The sequence below is a fragment of the Pseudonaja textilis genome, chromosome 3, assembly GCF_049901715.1.
Source record: "Pseudonaja textilis isolate UNSWEBS1 chromosome 3, rPseTex1.2, whole genome shotgun sequence".
NCBI lineage: Eukaryota > Metazoa > Chordata > Lepidosauria > Squamata > Elapidae > Pseudonaja > Pseudonaja textilis.
The window spans coordinates 199,950,866-199,971,711 of NC_141992.1; the positions used below are offsets into that span (position 1 = coordinate 199,950,866).

Here is a 20,846-nt window from a genome sequence, read left to right on the forward strand (position 1 = left end):
AGGTGTTTAATTACACAAATTACCCAAAGTGGTAGAAGGGAGTGGGATTCAGGAGGGAGGGGAGGGGGGAGGAGGAGGAGGGAGGAGGAGGAGAGAGGAGGAGGAGGAGGAGGAGGAGGAGGAGGAGGAGGAGGAGGAGGAGGAGGAGGAGGAGGAGGACTGTGGAGTCCTTGATGCTTTCTGAGCTGGGTTGTTTTCTTGCAGACGTTTCATGACCCAACTGGGGAACATCATCAGTGCTAGAAGGGAGTAGGGTTTGAGGAGAGGAGGAAGAGGACGATGACAACTGCAGGGTCCTTGGTGCTCTCTGAGCTTGGTGGATTTTTTTGGAGACATTGCATCCCCCAAGCTAAGTAACATCATCAGTACCAGTGCTACGTTGCCTAGTTCTAGTAATGAAACATCTGCAAAGAATCAACCAAGCTCAGAGAGCACAAACGACCCTTAAATTTGCTTCTGCCCTCTTTGGAATCCTGCCTTCGTTCCAATTTTGCTGGTCTTTTTTACTTGACCGTAACTGTTATGTTCGCTTCTTCTCAGAATTCTTTTTCTGTGCAGAAATGAATAGATTAACCCTTGCAATTAAAGAGAAGGAACAAACTGAATATTATAAGGTATGGGAATTATTTAAACGATGGCTAGAGGGGAAAAAAAAGGAAAGCTGGAAATAGCTGATAGATTAGTGAAATATAGAAAATAGGTTCAGAATTAAATATGTTAAGAAGAGGAGGGTTATAGGAATAGTCATATTATGTATACTAATAAGATAAGAATAAGAATATTAATATCAAACGAATGAACATGGATGTACATTTTAATTGTTATTGCATAAGATATTTATACCCAGATAACACACTGTTAAATGGAAGATGAATTGTATGTACCTCAGGGGTGGGATTCTACCTGATCGGACCAGTTCTATAGAACCAATTGTTATGATTCTGCCCAGTTTGGAAAACTGGCAAATTGTGCCACTGGCTGGCCACTCCGCTCCCTGCTCACTCACTCCTTACCTGGCAAACTTGCCTGCTAAGATGCTAATTTTCCTTTCCCCCCACCAACCATCAGCTGTTCCAACTAGATTAGCTAGAAAGCAGGAAATTGTTGGATTTCTTGCTTTCTAGCTAATCTAAAAGCAGAACTGAACCTTCTTTAGGGCTGAAGCTTCTATCTTTCAGTGTGGACTCGTGTAGCAGATTGCTGAAAGATCGATTTCTAAGTGAATCTGTGATTCTGTGAGCAACTCAATCTGCCTGCCTGCCTTGCCTGATTTTGGGTAAAAGTTGCTCTTTTTTTAATTAAAAAAAAATCAATATTTACGTATATGGCGTGTTGTGAGCTAAGTTTGTGAGTTTGCTTGCTAGCAAATTTTATGTGACAGACTCAGGTAGCAGATTGCAGATAGATAGATCTCGAAGTGAATCTGTGATTCTGCAAGCAACTCAATCTGCCTGCCTGCTTTGCTTGATTTTGGGTAAAAGTTGCTATTTTTCTATTAAAAAAATTCAATATTGACATATATGGTGTGTTGTGAGTTAATTTTGTGCGTTTGCATGCCGGCAAATTATTTGAGTTTGCTTGCTAGCAAATTTTATGTGACAGACTCAGATAGCCGATGGCAGAAACACAGGTCTCTTAAGTGTGAGCAACTCAATCTGCCTGCCTGCTTTGCCTGATTTGGGGTAAAAGTTGCTCTTTTTAATAAAAAATTAAATATTTACATAAATATTTACAATATTTACATACAAACCACACCCAGCCAGTCACGTGGGCACCAAGCCACACCCACAAATTAGGCCATGCCCACAGAACAGGTTGCTAAGAGATTTGAATCCCACCCCTACTATACCTTAAATAATTTTTTAAAAAATTACAAAAAAAAAAGAACTCTTTTTCTGTCTGCTGGTCTGGTCCGTTTCCACTGGGAAGGTCTTGATGCCCAAGGCCCTCCCAGTGTCCCCCAAGAGGGGATCTGCAGAGACCAATTGCTGAGCAGGAACCCAGCTATGAGGGTCCCGCAGGTCGCGCTCCTGCTGACTGCCGTCTGCTTTGTCTCCTCGTAGGACGATGCTTGTCACCTGGATGTGGCTGCCTCTTCTGGGGCTCCTGGCCAGCCACGGGGAGGCGAAGCGCTGCAAACCGGAGATGAAAGGTACTGTGAGCACTACGGACACGGGAGAACTCAAATCCTCCCTTGGAAAGAGTTTGGCCAAGGAGTTCGGTTTCTACCGGTTCGGACTGGTTCGCCTGAACTGGATGTTAAATTTGCATCTGGTTCACCGAACTTGTATTTGAACTGATCGGCTGGCCTCTCCCACCCCCTCCCAGCCCTCCCAGGAGTCCCCACGCAGCCCATTTTCAATGCAGGTAAGGGCGGGGCCTGTGCGGAGGCTCTGGGAGGGGGAAAAACGGACCTTTCTACACCTGTTTCTGGCTTCCGGGAGGCCTCCAGAGCCCGGGGAGGCCATTTTCGCCCTCTCAGAGGCCAGAGGGAACCCTCCAGACCCTTGGGAAGGTGAAAAACTGCCCTCCCAGAAGAACCGGGGCCCACCATGGCCCCACCCACCCAGCAACTGGGCAGCGAACCAGTTGCTGGGATGTTTGAATCCCACCGCTGGTTTGGCCAGCTCATTTGCTGAAGGGGAAAGGGGAGCGCCTGTGTTGCCTTCCTTGGTGGCTCTATTTTTAAGTAATTTTATCCAACATTACAAAGTAAAGAGAATAAAAAGTAACACAAACTAAAAAATAAAGGAAGAAATCAGTGAGAAAGTGCAGACGATAAAGATAGAAAAAAAAACTTAGAACAGTGATGGTGAACCTTTTCGTTGTGGTATGCCGAAAGCACGTGCACGATAGCCTGTGCGCACGCATGTCAGCACCCGCAATGCAATCAGCCCCATACCCCCATGCTCATGTGCACACAATGCCCTCCTTATCTGCACTGAGCATGTGTGCACCTCCCAGCTAATGCTTGGCTCATTTGAGGCCTTTTTCAGCTTCCCAGAGGCTCCAGGGAATCCTCTGCAGCCTTTGGAGGCCGAAACACAGGCCCATTTCAGCACTTCCGGTATTTCTGGAAATACCAGAAGTGCCGAAACGGGCCCGTTTTTCAGCCTCCAAAGGCTGTAGAGGCTTCCCTCAAGCTCCCGGGAGGATGGAAACAGCCTCCCCTGGGCTCCAGAAGCCCTCCAAAGGCTGAAAATGGGCACTTCTGGTATTTCCGGAAGGCCCATTTTTCGGCCTCCTGAGGCTGTAGAGGCTTCCCTCGAGCCTCCGGGAGGGCGAATACAGCCTCAAACGGACCAAAAATCTGCTGGGAGGCACACGTATGTGCAGTGCAGGTAAGTTTGGCACATGTGCCATAAGTTCGCCATCACGGCCTTAGAACATTGGTAATAATTTGGCATTTTGGGATGCTGCTGTTGTTATCCTCCTTCTCCTTGGGATGGTGACGCTGTTTGGTGCGTGGTCTTTTCTTTTTTTTTCTTTTTCAAGAGCAGTTCATCGGAATTTCATATTAACGTGTGCCATTGTGTAGTTCCATTCAGCATAGAATCACAGACGGTTCCTTCCAACTCTTGTTATTCTGAACTGTGATGACGGGGCCAACATCGAAAGTGCCAAAACAAAGGCTATAATGGAGACGTGGCTGATTTCCTGGCTGTGACGAAGGAAGCAAAAAATGATACCTGTAATCTAATAGGTTTATAATGTTTTAGACGTTATAGTTCACGGTTTTGTATTTTTATCTCTTGTGTTTTTATCAAAACGTGATGTGAATGGACCACACCTGGAATACGGCACCCGGTTTTGGTCCCCACATTACAAAAATATGCTGAGACTTTCCCCCAAAAAAGTGAAAAGAAGGACAGCTAAAACGATTAAGGACTTGGAGACTGTTCTGGACCTTACAATCAATATCTGATTATAAAGCAGACTGAATAACTCCACTTTTTAGTGGTTCATCAGACATCCTCGAGATAACTCACGGTTACGTCGAGATTCATCTCAATGTCCAACTCTTTGCATAGCTGACTTTCCGGTGTAAAGGGATAATAGGTCTCCTTTCATTCCGATAACGGTGGAGCAAGGGGGTGAAGCATCAGCCTGTTGCTGGCTTCAGGCCAGAGTGAAGGACCCTCCCCCAACCCATCAAGGGTCCATTCAGTGACCAATCAGGATTACAGATGTGGTCTCGTGACATGGGCTACATTTCCTAGGATACCTTAACTACATTTACCATGATGCATTCCCTTAAGGGGACAGCTCCCAATTCCTAACTAACAATACCAATTCCCCATTAATTATATACTGTCTGGACAGCACAGAGACCAAAAAAACCCATGAAGAACAATTCCAGGAATTGAGTCTAGAGAAAAGAAGGACTAGGGGTGACATGGTAGCAGTATTCCAGTATTTGAGGGGCTGCCCCAAAGAAGGGAGGGGGACAATCTGTTTCCCAAAGCCCCTGAAGGCAGGACAAGAAGCAACAGATGGAAACAAATCCAGGAAGGAAGCAACCTGGAACTAAGGAGAAATTTCCTGACTGTGAGGACAATTAACCGGTGGAACTGCCTGCCACCAGAAGTTGTGGGTGCTCCAACACTGGAGGTCTTTAAGAAGAGAATGGATGCCCACCTGTCCGAAATGGTATAGGGTCTCCTGCTTGAGCACGGGAGTGGACTAGAAGACCTCCAAGGTCCCTTCCAACTCTATTCTGTTTGAATACACCAAATAATAAAGAATAAAGCCCCAGAGGTTGCCTTCCTTGATATCAAGACCAACTCTGCCCCACATTCCTACCTCTTAAGGAGATACGGATTTCCCCTTCCACCAGGGTTGGGATTCTACCAGTTTGGACCAGTTCTATAAGAACCGGTTGTTACCATTCTGCACAGTTTGGAGAACCGGCAAATCATGCCACTGGCTGGCCCTGCCCCTCCCTGCTCACCCCTCCCCTCCCTGCCCAGTCACTCTTTATCTCACGTGTGTGCCAGCCAACTTGCCTGCATTGTGCAAGCAAATTTTATGTGACAGACTCAGGCAGCAGATTGCAGAAAGGTAGATCTCTGAGTGAATCTGTGATTCTGTGAGCAACTCAATCTGCCTGCCTGCCTTGCCTGATTTTGGGTAGAAGTTGTTCTTTTTTTATTAAAAAATTCAATATTTACATAAATGTTTACAATGTTTACATACAAGCCATGCCCAGCCAGTCAAGTGACTACCAAGCCACAAATTAGGCCACACCCACAGAACCGGTTGTTAAGAAATTTGAATCCCACCCCTGCGTTCCCACCCTTTTGTTCTCTTGTAAACAAAGCAAATATGGAGATAGCCAAGCTAGGAGAAGTTCCAACTTCTTTCCTTCTCTCTAGAGCAGGGGTCTCCAACCTTGGCCACTTTAAGCCTGGCGGACTTCAACTCCCAGAATTCCCCAGCCAGCTTTGCTACAAGGTCCCCTCCGACTCTGTCAATCTGATAAACTTTTCTCTCTTCCCTTTTTCCTCCCTTATTTTCCCATTGTCTTCATTTTTCTTGATATCCCTGTATTTTATATTTTGATAAACTAATGAAATAAGTTGATGTCCATGAATAGCTCTCCAGACTGCCTCTGTCTGTCCACTCATTCTGGCCGGCCACTTCCTGGTCAGGCATGCGAGAAAGTGCCGAGGGTCACCAGCCTTTCCTGCCCTTCCGCTCTCCCAGACTGGTCCCCAGCAGGTAACAAGACTTCAAGAGAGCTGAAAGTTTATCCCAGGGATTTGGTTTTTCCTCCTGGAGGTTTGTCTGCAAAATCCAGAGAAGTCCAACCGAGAACCAATTCTGTTGACGTGCCTGTCTTCTCCCCAACTTCTTTTCAGCTACAAATGTGGCCAGAGGGCGCCCAGCTTTTCAATCGTCCACTATTGAAAGCCAGTTCAATTCAGTGGCCAGAAAAGCCGTGGACGGGAATTGCAGTGGACGCTGGATCGGGCAGAACAGTTGCACCCACACCAAGAAAGAAAAGGACCCCTGGTGGTACGTGGACCTGGGGAGGCAGTATGCCATTTCATCCGTGGTGGTGAAAAGCCGCGAGGACTGCTGCGGAGAAAGGCTCCGGGGAGCACAGATCCGCGTGGCAGACTGCGTGCCCAACCGTGGATTTTCCAACCGCCTGTAAGTTCCTCTTGGCTCACTCCGCAGAAAGCGGTTAATTGGGAGATCAAAGAGCTAGGAATACAACGTCAATTTGGTAGCGCCCAGGACAGATGGTGGCAGCGCTTGGATTGTGTGTGGGGGGGGAAGCTAAATTGCTTTAAGTCTTCTGTATTTTTGAGCATCCTTTCTTTAGGAATGGATTTCTTAATTTTGTTTAGTGTAAGGCATCTACAGAGGTCATGCAATGCACAAATGTACAAATATAAGTTTAAATGAAGCTTCAGCAAATATAGATACGTGACAGATAGTTAGATGATAGATAATAAAACTAGATAAAGGATATGTGAGATAATGAATGAATGAATGAATGAATGATAGATAGATAGATAGATAGATAATAGAATGATAAATGGATGATTGATAGATTGATAGATAGATAGATAGATGATAGATAAATAGGTAGATAGATAGATAGATAGATAGATGATAGATAGATAGATAGATAGATAGATAGATAGATAGATAGATAGACAGATAGAATGATAAATGGATGATTGATAGATTGATAGAGATAGATGATAAATAGGTAGATAGATAGATGATAGATAGATAGATGATAGATAGATAGATAGATAAATGGAAGAATAGATAGATAGATAGATAGATAGATAGATAGAGAGAGGAGAGAGAGATGATAGATAGATAGAAAAATAGATAGGGAATGAGGGCAATGCAATATAGGAGATAAAACATTAAATTAAGATAAAACCATAATAAAACCACCATAATATGGCACCATGGAATCACAATGGGGTAGATCAGTGGTTCTCAACCATAGCAACTTAAAGACGTGTGACTTTCAACTCTGCAGCCAGAAATCTGCAGCCAGCCACCTCTTCAAGTTGCCCACGGTTGAGAAGCCCTGGGGTAGGTGTACAGGCCGGTACCCAAGGAAGGTAGCCTTCTAACCGCTCCTGCTGTGGCTGCCATGAGTTCCTCCAAAGTGCCTTGAAGTGTCCCAGGAGACACTTCTCCAACTATACATGTTACCATTTGCAGGGGCGCATTATCTGTTCTTTTAATTCTCTCTTTCTGAGCCACCACAAACCATGAAAGGGTGTCCTCTTTTTTTCCCCCTTCCAACAGCTGTGGGACCATCGCCAACACCCGTCTGGGCGCCATCAACACCATCTCCTGCAAGGGTCAAGTGGGGCGCTATGTCATCGTCACCGTCCCTGGTCACACGGTATCCCTGGCCCTGTGCGAGGTGGAGGTCTACGGGACCAAAGTGTGAAGCCAGCACCCACGTGCGTCAGGACAGATGTGGGGATAATTCATCATTTAGATCAGTTCTGACTCTCAAATAAACTTACTTTAAGCAACACTTTTGTTTCTGGGTTTGGTTTATAATAACCGCCCCCGAAGAATAACGAAGTTGGAAGGGAGATTGAAGGTCTTCTAGTCCAGCCCACTACTCAATCAGGAGACCCCATACCATTCCAGACAAATGCCTGTCCAGCAGTGGTGGTATTCTACCGGTTCGGCCTGGTTTGGCAGAACGGGTAGCACCAACAATCGTCTGTGAGTGAACCGGTTTGCTCCAGTGATCAGCTGCTGGCTCCTTCCACCCACCCTGGCTCTATTCTGACCTAGATTTCCTGCTTTTCAACCTCCGCTGTTTCGCGCGGCACAGCGGATTGCTGAGCGTCGGCTGTTGGAGACACAAGGAGAGTGCAGGATTGCAGGAGAAGGTTAGTAGCCAACCCTCTGTGCACGCGTAAAGCAAAGCGTGCATGCACAGGCAAAGCGCACCCACCGAGCCACACCCACAGAACTGGTGGTAAAAAAAAATTGGAACCCCACCACTGCTGTCCACTCTCTTCTTAAAAATGCCCTGGGAGATGTCCTTCCTCCAGCTTTGGTCAAGCCCTCTTTGCAACTTTTCTATGGCCCTTCAACTTCCACATTTTGTTTTTGTGGAGAAACCTGAATTGTGGACGCGTGAAACCAGGAAAAAGACTCCTGTCTCCTGCTCCAAACTAGAACACGGATCCAAAGGACTGGAAGGGACCTTGGAGGTCTTCTAGTCCAACCCCCTGCTCAAGCAGGAGACCCTATATACCATTCCAGACAAGTGGCTGTCCAGTCTCTTCTTAAAAAAACCTCCAGTGATGAAGAAGCACCCACAACTTCGGGTGGCAGGCTGTTCCACTGGTTGATTGTCTTCACTGTTAGGAAGTTTCTCCTGAATTCCAGGTTGCTTCTCTCCTTGATCAGTTTCCACCTGTTGCTTCTTCTCCTGCCTTCTGGGGTTTTGGAGAAGAGGTTGACCACCCCCACCCGTCTTCTTTGGGGCAGCTCCTCAAATATTGGAAGACCACTATCATGCCACCCCAAGTCCTCCTTTTAATTAGATTAGACATAACCAATTCCTGCAACCATTCTTCATATGTGTTATTTCAAGCCACCTATTGCTTCTCGATTCCAACAATCCACCAGGAGCTCCGAGAAACACCTTGCTAGATTGCTAAGAAGACCCCAAATATCTCCAGGAAATCCCTGGTTTCTGTTGACTGCCAGGGATGGATAAATGTATCAGTTCAGATCACACGCCGTGGCAATCTGCTTCCTGTCTGCCTACTTGGTCAATATTTAATCAAGGGATTTACGATACTCTAACTTTTTAATGTATTTGTTGCATTGGGATGACACAATCCCTTCCATTGATCGCTGTGAAGGAAGCTCTATCACATATCTAGCAAAGCTCCAGGAATCCAGCGCAACATAAGCAGCGGGTCAGACTTAAATAACAAATAAGTTATGCTGTAAAAGAAAGAGTAATACAAGGCAACAAAGCGTCATCCAGGTCTCACATTGGCCAATTCAGTCTTTGGCCATAACAAGAGTCCTCTCCAAGTTTGTACACAGTACAACGTCCGCAGTGACTGGATTTCAAATTGTTTCCTATAAAAATTCTGGATAATAATTGATAGTTCTCATTTTCTCTGTTTCTCCTGCTGAATTTGCTGAGAGGCCCTTGAACCTCAACCAAGAATTTCACCTTGACAGCCAGAATTCCCCATGGCTGGCTGGGGAATTCTGGGAATTGAAGTCCACCAGTCTTAAAATTGCCAAATTGGGAGCCCTCTGGCTGAATTAATCGCTTAGCTACTACAACAGGAGAGTGGGAATTCCAGTCATTGACTAAGGTGGTCAGGTGGATACCTTCAGAGGGTGGTCTTCAGCAGGTTCTGACCAGTTCTGGAGATCTGGTAGCGGAAATTTTAAGTAGTTCGGAGAACCGGCAAATCCCACCTCTGATTCCCACCCTGCCCCCCTTCTCCCAAGTCTCAGCTGATCGGCTGAATCCTCTTTTGTTGCCCTGCACAGGAGAACAGAGCTGCAAAGCAGGTTGGTGAGGTGGGGGGGCAATGGGGATTTTAGAGTATCATTCCCCTGCCAGGCCCACACACATATATATTGATATATAAAAGAATATATTATAATTATAATCAGCATATCAAGGTTAGAAGTTGGAAGATAAAAACTGTGTATGTAAATTGTATTATTACCATTAGCATTGTGTGAAAAATATATTAACCCAGTAATTACACTGTCCACAAAAAATGTTGGTTGTTAAAGGATAAAATATATACAACAACAAATAAAATATATACAACAATAACAAAAACAGAAAGAGGAATAACAGAGGTGGAAGCAGAGGTGGAATTCAGCCGGTTCTGACCGGTTCCAGAGAACCAGTACTGGAAATTTTGAGTAGTTCGGAGAACCAGCAAATCCCGCCTCTGACTGGCCCTGCCAAGTCCACCTCTGCCTCCCATTGAGTCCCAGCTGATTGGCTGGGTCTCCTTTGGTTGCCCTGCACAGGAGAACGGAGCTGGAAAGCAGGTCAGTGGGGTGGGGAGGGAAGGGTTTTTTTGCAGTAACCTTCCCCTGCCACGCCCACCATGCCACACCCACCAAGCTAAGCCATGCCTATCAAGACACACCCACAAAACCAGTAGTAAAATTTTTTGAATCCCACCGCTGATTGGAAGGGACCTTGGAGGTCTTCTAGTCCAACCCCCTGCTCCAGCAGGAGACCCTATATCATTTGAGACAAGTGGCTGTCCAGTCTCTTCTGAAAGACCTCCAGGGATGAAGCACCTACAACTTCCGGAGGGAAACTCTTCCACTGGTCAATTGTTCTCACTGGCATAAAATTTCTCTTGAGTTCCAGGTTGCGTCTCTACTTGGTTTCCACCTGTTGCTTCAGGTGCTTTGGAGAATAAACTGACCCCCTCTACTTTGTGGCAGCCCCTCAAATATTGGAACACGGTTATCATGTCACTCCGGTCCTTCTTTTCATTAAACTAGACATACCCAATTCCTGTTTTAGCCTTTAGTCACCTAATTACCGTTGGTTGCTCTTCGTAGAATCTCAACATCTTTGTATATACCCTGTGGGACACTATTCTCTCTCCAAATCCACTATTACGGTCATCTCCTCCAAATGTAGCTGCCCACTTATGTTGACTTTGGAGGTGCAAGCATGCTTGAGTCTTGTAAAAAACTTCATAATGCTGCTTGCTCACAGACCATGGTGATGTTCCCATATGGAACCCAGTTGGCCTCTGCCAAGGAAGGCTATTGTGTTCCTCTCAAGATAGTCACTTAACAGGCAGAAAGAGGTGAGATCCTGTAGGATAAGGGGTAATGCAGGAGGTCCTCTCTTCCCACTGTCAGCAGCCAGAAGCAGATAACAGATAACCAGAGTGGGAGGGGCCTTGTAGATCATCTAGTCCAACCCCCTCGCCCAAATGAGAGACCCTACACCATTTCTGTCCAATGGCAGTCCGATCTCTTCTTGAAAGCCTCAAGTGATGGCAATCTGCTCCATGGGTGGATTGTCCTCCCTGTCAGAAAGTTTATCCTTATTTCCAGGTTGAGTCTCTCCTGGTTCAGTTTCCATCTATTCTTTCTTGTCTGGCGTCCAGGTGCTTTGGAAAAACAAGGAGGAAACAGCCAATGGGAGATTTTTAACCTGGTCCTGATTGGTCTGCACCTTCCCGTTGGCTGGCTGTGCTCTCTGAAGGAGGAGCCACCCCCCCATTAGGAAAGAAGTTAAAACTGTCCAAAATAGAAGAATGCCAATATTCTGGAGAAATCTCAGTTTGAGAAGGAGCAGCTGTGAAACTCACCCCCATTTGGTTGGCCAGGTGAGAGACTCCAGGTGAGTTAAACTATGGAGGGAATGCCTAAGAACAAAGCCGCTTGCCTTCTCTACCTTCAACAGGAGGTCTTCACCTTGATGGATCTATTTGCAAAATGTTTTTCATCTGGATGGGCGTTGAAGAGTTTTGAGGGTGTTTGTGTGTCCTGAGATCATTTATAGACGGACTGCCATTTAAATGCCACAGTGTTATACAGCCATGCTCGAGTAGCCAGGAGGCCATGAGTTCTTATCCTGCCACAGGCATGAAAGTCAACTAGGCCAAGGGTCTCTAACCCTTGGCAACTTGAAGACTTGTGGACTTCAACCCTCCTGAATCCCTCAGCCCCTTCTACGTTTGCTGTAACTCAGGGGTGTCCAACCTTGAGACTTTAAGACTTGGGGAAAGTCTTCAATTGGCTGGGGAATTCTGGGTATTGGAAGTCCACAAGTTGCCAAGGTTGGAGACACCTACACTAGACAGCCTTGGGCCAGTCACTCTCTCTCGGCCCTACAAAGAAGGTCAGGGCAAAACACTTCCAGAAATGTTGCCATACTATTTCCGTAGAGTCATAAGGAAGCTGGGTTAGATCTCCTCTCTGGGAATAGCCAGAGGTTTTCCAATAACTATCCTAGGAATCCAGAAGCATGGCCCCCTAGCCCAGCATCCCAAAAACCTGGACAGAGGAAATCTGTAGGCCAGACAAGGAATCATGGATGGAAACGGACCAAGGAGAGATTCAACCTGGAAATAAGGAGAAACTTTCTGACAGGGAGAACCATCAACCCATTGAACAGAAGTTGCCTTCAGAAGTTGTGGGAGCTTCATCCCTGGAGGCTTTCAAGAAGAGACTGGACTGCCCTCTGTCAGACAATGGTGTAGGGTCTCCTGCTTGGGTGGGGGGGTTGGACTAGATGACCTACAAGGTCCCTTCCAAGTTTGTTAATCTGATAGGTAGGTAGGTAGGTAGGTAGAAAGAAAGGAAGGAAGGAAGGAAGGTAGAAAGGAAGGAAGGAAGGAAGGAAGGAAGGAAGGAAGGAAGGAAGGAAAGAAAGAAAGAAAGAAAGAAAGAAAGAAAGAAAGAAAGAAAGAAAGAAAGAAAGAAAGAAAGAAAGAAAGAAAGAAGTAAGTTGTGGGAACTTCATCACTGGAGGCTTTCAAGAAGAGGCTGGACTGCCATCTGTCAGACAATGGTGTAGGGTCTCCTGCTTGGGCTGGGGGTTGGACTAGATGACCTACAAGGTCCCTTCCAAGTTTGTTAATCTGATAGGTTGGTAGGTAGGTAGGTAGGTAGAAAGGAAGGTAGAAAGGAAGGAAGGAAGGAAAGGAAAGAGAAAGAAGGAAGGAAGGAAGGGAGGAAGGAAGGAAGGAAGGGAGGAAGGAAGGAAAGAGAGAGAGAGAGAGAGAGAAAGAAAGAAAGAAAGAAAGAAAGAAAGAAAGAAAGAAAGAAAGAAAGAAAGAAAGAAAGAAAGAAAGAAGAAAGAAGTTGTGGGAGCTTCATCCCTGGAGGCTTTCAAGAAGAGGCTGGACTGCCATTTGTCAGAAATGGTGTAGGGTCTCCTGCGGGGAGGGGGGAGGTTGGACTAGATGACCTACAAGGTCCCTTCCAACTCTGGTCATCTGTTATCTGTTTTCGCTGCTCACAGGGTCAATATTTGCCCAAGATTATCCCACTCCAATCCATGGTCAGGATAAGATCTGCCTCCTGCAATTCACCTTTCGCTCCCTGCTTCCCTCTGATTTTTGCAGTTCATCGAGAGCTTCCTCGTTCTCCAAGGTGGGAAATTGGACCTGAGCAGTGGTGGGATTCAAACATTTTTGCTACCGGTTCTGTAGGTGCAGCTTGATGGACGTGGCAGGGGAAGGATACTGTAAAATCTCCAGTCAGAGGTGGAATTTGCCAGTTCTCCAAACTACTCAAAATTTCCACTACCGCTTCTCCAGAACGGGTCAGAACCTGCTGAAGACCCACCTCTGGACCTGGGACCCCCCATGTTTTAAGACACCATTGGCATATGATGAAAGGAATCAACCCTCAACCGATGTTATTCGAAACTGGATGAAATGGGCATTCCACGCGGATCAGGAAACTCTGTGGCTGCCCTCTTAGCCTTCTGGCGGGCTGTGAAGTCCAGGTCCTTCCACCTAGGAGCAGCTCAGTTTTGGGTGAAAGCAGCCAGAACCTCTGGGCAGAAGCTGCAGGCAGAACAGGAGTGGGATCCAACCAGGTGTAATAACCGGTTTTGGCGAGTGCAGGCTTTGTGCGCCAAATGCACACTGCATTTTGAGAAGCACCTTCTCCTGGAAGCCCTGTGCGTACCACAACATTCACGCGGCGATCAGCTGTGCCACGCGAGACAGCTGAGGTTGAAAAAGCAGGAAATAAAAGGTAGCCAATTACCTGAGCGGGCAGGTGGGAAGAACAGAAGAACCTGGGAGCGAATGTCCCACTTCAAAACTCTTTTTCTGCCTGCTGGTCTGGTTGGTTTCCAGTGGGAAGGTCCCATTGGATGGGCTCCCTTCTTCGGGCAACAGAGGTCTTGATCCCCAAAGTAGTCCCAGCCTCTGCAGAGGTCAGTTGCCAAGCAGGACTCCGGTCCAGGGGCTCCAGCATAGAGTAGGATAGCAGAGGTGGGAGGGACCTTGGAGGTCTTCTAGTCCAACCCCCTGCTTAAGCAGGAAACCTGTACCACTTCGGACAAATGGTTATCCAACCTCTTCTTTAAAATGTCCAGTGTTGGAGCATTCACAAGCTCTGGAGTCAGGTTGCTCCACTGGTTAATTGTTCTAACTGTAAGGAAATTTCTCCTTAGTTCTAGGTTGCTTCTTTCCTTGATGAGTTTCCACCCGTTGCTTCTTCTCCTAATCTCAGGTGCTTTGGAGAATAGCTTGACCCCCTCCTCTTCTTTGGGGAGCCCCATAAATATCAGAACACTGCTCACACGTCTCCCCTCGTCCTTCTTTTCCTCGAACTAGCCGTGCCCAGTTCCAGCAACCGTCCTTCATATGTTTTAGCCTTCAGTCCCCAAATACTCCGTCTGTCGTGCCCTTGTTGGAGTCTGATTCTGAGGGGGAGGCTGAGCAGCTGACATGAAGTGGGAGTGTGGCTCCAGTGGCTGTGGAGGAAAGTGGGGAAGGGCCCAGTCTGGCTAGGCCTTCAGAGGAAGACCCAGGGCCAACCCTTCTTCATCCTAGGGCATGCAGGGAGGAACAGAGAAAGGAGTAACATGGCTTATAGGAGAGGAAACGGTCCTGATCCCTTTCATTAGTTGCAGCTGGAAGAAAGGGATATAAGAAGGGCGTTTGCACACAGCACCTCACTGGAAGCAAAACGTGCATTATCTTTGTCGAGGCTTATCTGGGTTTTGGCATCCTCCCAACTGTGGGTGCTGCGTTATCTTGTGGAAATCTGCAATTTATCATCCTGGCCTGTCGTGTTAATTCCTTCAGTGTGGTTTGTGTGGGTTTTTTTATTTCTAATGATCTTTACTTTGAGTTTGGACTGCATTTCTTCCCTTCGTAGACTGTTTTTTGGAAGAGTTTGATCTCCAGTCGAGGATAGCTGCACATTGGGGGGCAAGTTGGAGGAATTAAAGGGAATTTATTCTACTTTTGTGACTCTGTTATTTTTTCGTCTCGCCCTTTGGGTCATCACACCTTCTCTCTGCCGTCTGCTTTGTCTCCTTGCAGGACGATGCTTGTCACCTGGATGTGGTTGCCTCTTCTGGGGCTCCTGGCTGGCCACGGGGAGGCCCAGAGCTGCAAACCGGAGCTGAGAGGCATCGGTGAGCTCTGGGGACATGGGATCAAGTGAGGCCATCCCTCTGAAGGAGTTTGGCTAGCTCAGATGCTGGAAGGGGAAGGGGAAGGCCCGTTGCCTTCCTTCCAGCTCACCATTTTGGTTTTTTCATTGGTATACCCCTTTTAATTATCAGGACGTCGTCCGATTTCCTTTGTACATTCAAGCGCAGCATCGTTTTGTGTACCGTTCTTGTAAACCGCCATTTTAAAACCCGCTTTCAGTTCAGCCAATAGTCTCGCCCAGTATTATCTGTTCATTTTTCATGACATCTTTTCAACCCAATCTATAATGGCGGATGCTATTAAAATTAACTTCTGGATTACTGTTCAAAGGTATACTTCAATAAGTCTGATGTTACGATACTTCATTCCGTTCTGTATTACCGCTAGTAAGTTGAATTTAAGTATTCTTCTCCTTTTAATTGTGATCTTTAGTTCCTTCTAATTCCCTCTTAGTGATCAGCCTTCAAAGTTGCTCCTATCATGTTTTTTTTTTAAAGAATTCAACACAAAAATATTTTCCCACAGGGAGGATTCTTATAATGAATTCATAAATCTTATTTCATCTGGACCCTTAATGTGTTTTAATTTCCAAAATTAAATTAATCACCCTTTTGCTGTTTATTCCAAAAGGAGAAAAAAAAAACCTTTAAAGTTCTTAAACCTGTATTTAAGCTTCTTTTGCTAAGATAAATCACCTAGTGGTTGATCCAAAGATCCATAATAGCTGAAAAGCAATTAACAAGCAACTTCCAAAAGTGATTAGAAAAGAAAATATGCACATCTAAATGTCCCAGCTATGATTTGAGCAAGGGTGGCGTTCCCTTGTCTTCCAGAGGTCTTGTGAGGACCCAGGGTGGGACACAAAAGCAAGAAAGTCACAAAAACAGGTGAAGTCCCTTCAATTCCTCCAACTTGGCTTCAAAGGTCCGATTGTCATTGACTGGAGAAAAAAACTCCCTCACAAACAGTTGCGAAAAGGAATAAATTCTGTTCAAACTCAAAATGCATATAAATTATAAATAGAAAAAAACAACACAAACCACACTGAAGCAATTAATGAGACCAGGCAGGAAAAGGGCTTGAAGACGTCCACAGATATCGAAATACACACACTGGGAAGGACACCAGAACTCAGATAAGAACGGAAAGACTAGAATTATTTCATCCTTTGCTTCCAGCACTGGCCCATGCACAGTTTGCCCTTTTAAACAGCCCTCACAGCTACAGCCCATGAAGGGGATCAGGGCCCCTTCCTCCCCATAGACCATGCCATTCATGTTTCTCCCTTCTCCGTTCCTCCCTGCGTGCCCTAGGATGAAGAGAGGATGGACCTGGGTCTTCCTCTGAATGCCCAGCCAGCCTCTGCCCTTCCCCAGTTTCCTCCACAACCTCTGGAGCCACACTCCCACTCCCTGTTGGCTGCTCCTCCTCTCCCTCAGAGTCAGATTCTAACAGGGGCAGGACAGGTCTAAAGCCACCAGAAACTTCAGTCTTGTGGTCTCCTCATGAGGAACCACTGTCTGGAGCACTAGAGGTTGGTCTCAAGTCTTCTCCTTGTCCGGAGAGGAATTACAAAGAGCCTGTCTACTTGTAGCTCTTAATTCTGCCGCACTCATGACCTCCACTTTTAGCAAAGCCATCTTCAGTATATTATTTCCATCCTGGAAGTTGCCAAGACTGACTCCGAGGGCACCAACATTCCTACTTCAGGATAGAGATCAGCCATTTTCCTTTCCATCCTTTTGTTGTCTTGCAAAGAAAGCAATTACGGAGCCTGGCTGAGTCAGGAGAACTCCCCAATTCTTTTCCTCTTGTGAGAAGCTCTCCAGACTGCCTCTGTCCACTCATTCCGGTCGGCCACTTCCTGGTCAGGCATGCAGAAAAGTCCAGAGCACTTTCCCCTTCATTGTGCTTTTCCAAGTGGTCTCCAACAGGGAGCAAGATTGTTGTCCCAGGGATTTTGTTTTTCAAAGTCCTGGAGGTTTGTCTGCAAAATCCAGAGAAGTCCAACCGAGAACCAATTCTGTTGACGTGCCTTTCTTCTCCCCAACTTCTTTCCAGCTACAAATGTGGCCAGAGGGCGCCCAGCTTTTCAATCGTCCACTATTAAAAGCCCGTTCAATTCAGTGGCCAGAAAAGCCGTGGACGGGAATTGCAGTGGACGCTGGATCGGGCAGAACAGTTGCACCCACACCAAGCGAGAAAGGGAGCCCTGGTGGTACGTGGACCTGGGGAGCCAGTATGCCATTTCTTCCGTGGTGGTGAAAAGCCGCGAGGACTGCTGTGGAGAAAGGCTCCGGGGAGCAGAAATCCGCGTGGGAGACTGCGTGACGGACCATGGAAAATCCAATCCTCTGTAAGTTCCCCTTTCCACAAAAGCCAAAATTGCCAGGAAAATGATGTCAATTTTGTAGCAAAACATCATAGACGATGGCAGTGCTTGGATTTGTGTGTGTGTGAGGTTTTGTCTTCCAAGTTTTCAGGCTTGGGCTGGCGCCCATCTTTAGGGAACTTGTCTCTAGCAGTGTGTTGCTGTTATGTGTGTGGTATTTCTACGATTCCTCTTGCGTGAGGCTTTTTAGTTGTTGATTGGGGTGCCGGCTATCATTTTCTTTTGCTGCCAATCCTTCACCTCCTAAGTGTTTGATAAACTGGTGATAAATCAGCCCTCCTGTTGACTGACCCCAAGGGGCCTGTTTCCCAGAGTTCCATAACTTCCCTGGCTGTTTTTGTGCCTGCTCGTCCGACAATCTTAGTTAGATGCGAAATGGAATGTGTGTCCTTGTTCACTGCAGTGGGAGTCTAGCAATGAATTTGGGTCTCCTCACCTGACCGCCTGCTTGTCTTCTTGCAATCTGGTGGTTAGCTTCCTTCCCACCTGTCCTACATAGTCACAGGGGTAAAATCTATGCATATCTTTTTTAAGAATGCATATCTTCATTTTATTTAACGTACGGCATCTACAGCATGTGTGTTTGCAATTATTTTCACGGTCATGATGTGCACTGAAGGTGGTGTTTGATTTCGTTGCATGAGGTGCCATGACAATAAAGTAAATTAAATACAGAGTTCATCCAATCATGATATACAAATATGTTTAAATAAAGGATCAGAATGGAGGGATAGATGGATGGATAGATAGGTGGGCAATATATTATTTTTATTTTCAAATAAAAAAATATTAAAATGTGACAGAGACAATAGGCACATTAGGGCACTTACGCACGTCTCTTTAGGAACCTCTTAAACATGGAATGAATTCCACAAAAGTTAAGTTTGAATTAAAAACTGTGAAAATTAGTACCCAAGACAACTGAATCAAGGAGGATATTCCAGAATTTGACAATTCTCGTTACAAAAATCCGTGTTGTTGTTTTTTTACAATGGTATTTAAAGCAATTTACATTAGGTTTAAACCAGTTGTTCACACGTTACATTACGACTAAAATTACAAAGTCATGAGGGTGGAGCAGCTTTGTTCTCCAAACTTGAGGGGTGGTTTCTAAACATTTTGTTACCAGACGGCAGAGTTTAGGGGAAGCGTGTCGGTGTTGTTGTCTATAAGGGCCTCCTGTGGTCAGGAGGTCCTGTGATGAGCCAGGTGGGTAGGTCAAGTGAGGGTCTTGTGATGGGTCAGGTGTGAGTCTTGTGACAGGGAAGTTGCCTCAGATGGGGATCATTGGGAGGGAAACTTCCAATGGGGGTGAAGGTTGCGTGGGTTGGTTGAGGGTCGGTGCCGCCTCTGCTTAGCTGGGCGGTTTGGTTTGGCTTCTGAGGGGCCCGTAGGCGGGTTGTAGTTCACGGAATGGCTTATGGAGTGCCAGGCTTGGATGGACTCACCAGCATGGCGTGGGGGGGGGAAGGGGTAGCGTGGCCAACGCTTTTCGTGTTGCTCCAATCGACCTGGTCCTGTTTGGTGTCGGTGCTGGGTAAAGATGAGGGAATTTGGGGCTGTGGCATTTGGCTGCCAGCTGGTGTTCGTGGATACAAAAGTCCTTTACAAAAGTCACTTACGGGTAAAACATGACCATGTACAATTTTATATAGGAGATCAAATACAGGATTAAGATAAAACCATAGTAAAATCACCATAAGACGACCCTATACAGACGCGATGGAATAGATGTTATAGTTCGATATCTAAGGAAGCTGCTCCTGCATCCAACCGCTTCCGCTGGGGCTGCCCTGAGATCATCCCAGCAGGGGCGGGAGGCAAATATTTTTACTACTGGCTCTGTGGGCATGGCTAGATGGGCGTGGCTAGTTGGCTGGGTGGGTGTGGCTTGTTTTGCAGCATCCCCCACCCTCTCTTTTTCTTTGTCTCCTGGGCCTCAGGGAAGCCACCTGGGAGCCCATTTTTGTGGGTGAAGCAGTAAGACAGCGAGGGGGATCCTGGCACAGCTGATCATCAGAACAGCTGATCATCGGAACAGCTGATCATCAGGAGGAGGGAAAATACTGGTTTGGTTGAACCAGTAGCTGTTTTTTTACTACCGCTTCAGCCGAACTATAGCATGTTTGACTACCAGTTTGCTCGAACCAGGCCGAACTGGTAGAATGCCACCACTGCATCCCAGGCGCCTTGAAATATCCTGGAAACATCCTTGAACTCTCTGGCTTCCTTTTTTTCCCTAACAGCTGTGGGACCATCACCGACACCCGTCTGGGCGCCATCAGCACCATCCCTTGCAACGGTCTTGTTGGACGCTATGTCACCGTCACTGTTCCTGGTTGCACGGTGTCCCTGGCGCTGTGCGAGGTGGAGGTCTACGGGAGCAGGGTGTGTAGCCAGGACCCATGCGTGTCGGGACACACACAGGGATAACGGATAACCAACCTTGATTCTCTTCAATAAACTTCCTTGGAGCGATTCTGGTTTGTTCCTGGGGTTGGTTTGTAAGGTACAAAGGCGAGGAGGGTCAGGACTACGAAGGAGAAGGGAACGTCTGCATCTTCAAGATCTGCCTGGTGCTGCGGCCTTAGATCAAGGCCTCTAATAAAAGCCTCTTCTAAGCCCAAAGCACCAGAAGACCCAACAGACGGAAACCAAACAAGGGGAGAAGCAACCTGGTACCAAGAACGATCAACCAGTGGAACCACTTGCCTCCACGGGTCCTGGGTGTCCGTCCCTGGAGGTTTCCAAGAAGAGGCTGGGCAGCCACTTGTCTCAAGTTGTATAGGGTCTCCTGCACGAGCAGGGGCTTGGAGTAGAAGACCTCCGAGGCAGGGGTGGGATTCAACCGGTGTTACTACTGGTTCGGTCAGAGTGCGTTTTGCACATGTGCGTAAAGCAATTGCAAAAATCATCTGCTCTGCCACCCGGACAGCCGAAAACGTGCGCGAGTGCGCAGAGTTTGAAAATCGTCTTCTTTCCTGCTTTTTCAACCTCAGCCGTGCCGCACAAAGCGGCTGAGGTTGAAAAAGCCAGAAATAAAGGACAACCAAGAGCCCCGGGGGGCGGGCGGACCAGACAACCAGAAGGTTGTTGCAGTGAACTGGTTCGTGGTCAGCTGCTCTACAGAGCTACCAGTTCTATAGAACCGGGGCGAACCGGTAGCAAATAAAAAAAAAAAAAAAAAAAAAAAAAAAAAAAAAAAAAAAAAAATAAAAAAAAATCAAAAAAATTTTTGTTTGTTGGGTTAAAAAAAAAAAAAAAAAAAATATATTTGAAGGGGGCCACAAGGGGATCAG

The 20,846-nt window shown here is 46.6% G+C and overlaps 1 protein-coding gene across 1 annotated transcript in view; it reads left to right on the forward strand.

Moving 5' to 3' along the window:
• The window catches only part of LOC113451644 (uncharacterized), a 70,500-nt gene extending 50,474 nt beyond the window's left edge, over positions 1-20,026 (forward strand). The window contains exons 17-23 of the mRNA XM_087930409.1: positions 2,064-2,152; positions 5,862-6,156; positions 7,285-7,429; positions 12,851-13,128; positions 15,042-15,136; positions 17,217-17,511; positions 19,794-20,026. Of these exons, the coding sequence (XP_087786535.1) occupies positions 2,064-2,152; positions 5,862-6,156; positions 7,285-7,429; positions 12,851-13,128; positions 15,042-15,136; positions 17,217-17,511; positions 19,794-19,980 (1,384 nt within the window). The 3' untranslated portion in view covers positions 19,981-20,026. The remainder of the gene's footprint in view (positions 1-2,063; positions 2,153-5,861; positions 6,157-7,284; positions 7,430-12,850; positions 13,129-15,041; positions 15,137-17,216; positions 17,512-19,793) is intronic.
• Positions 20,027-20,846: the final 820 nt, after the last annotated feature.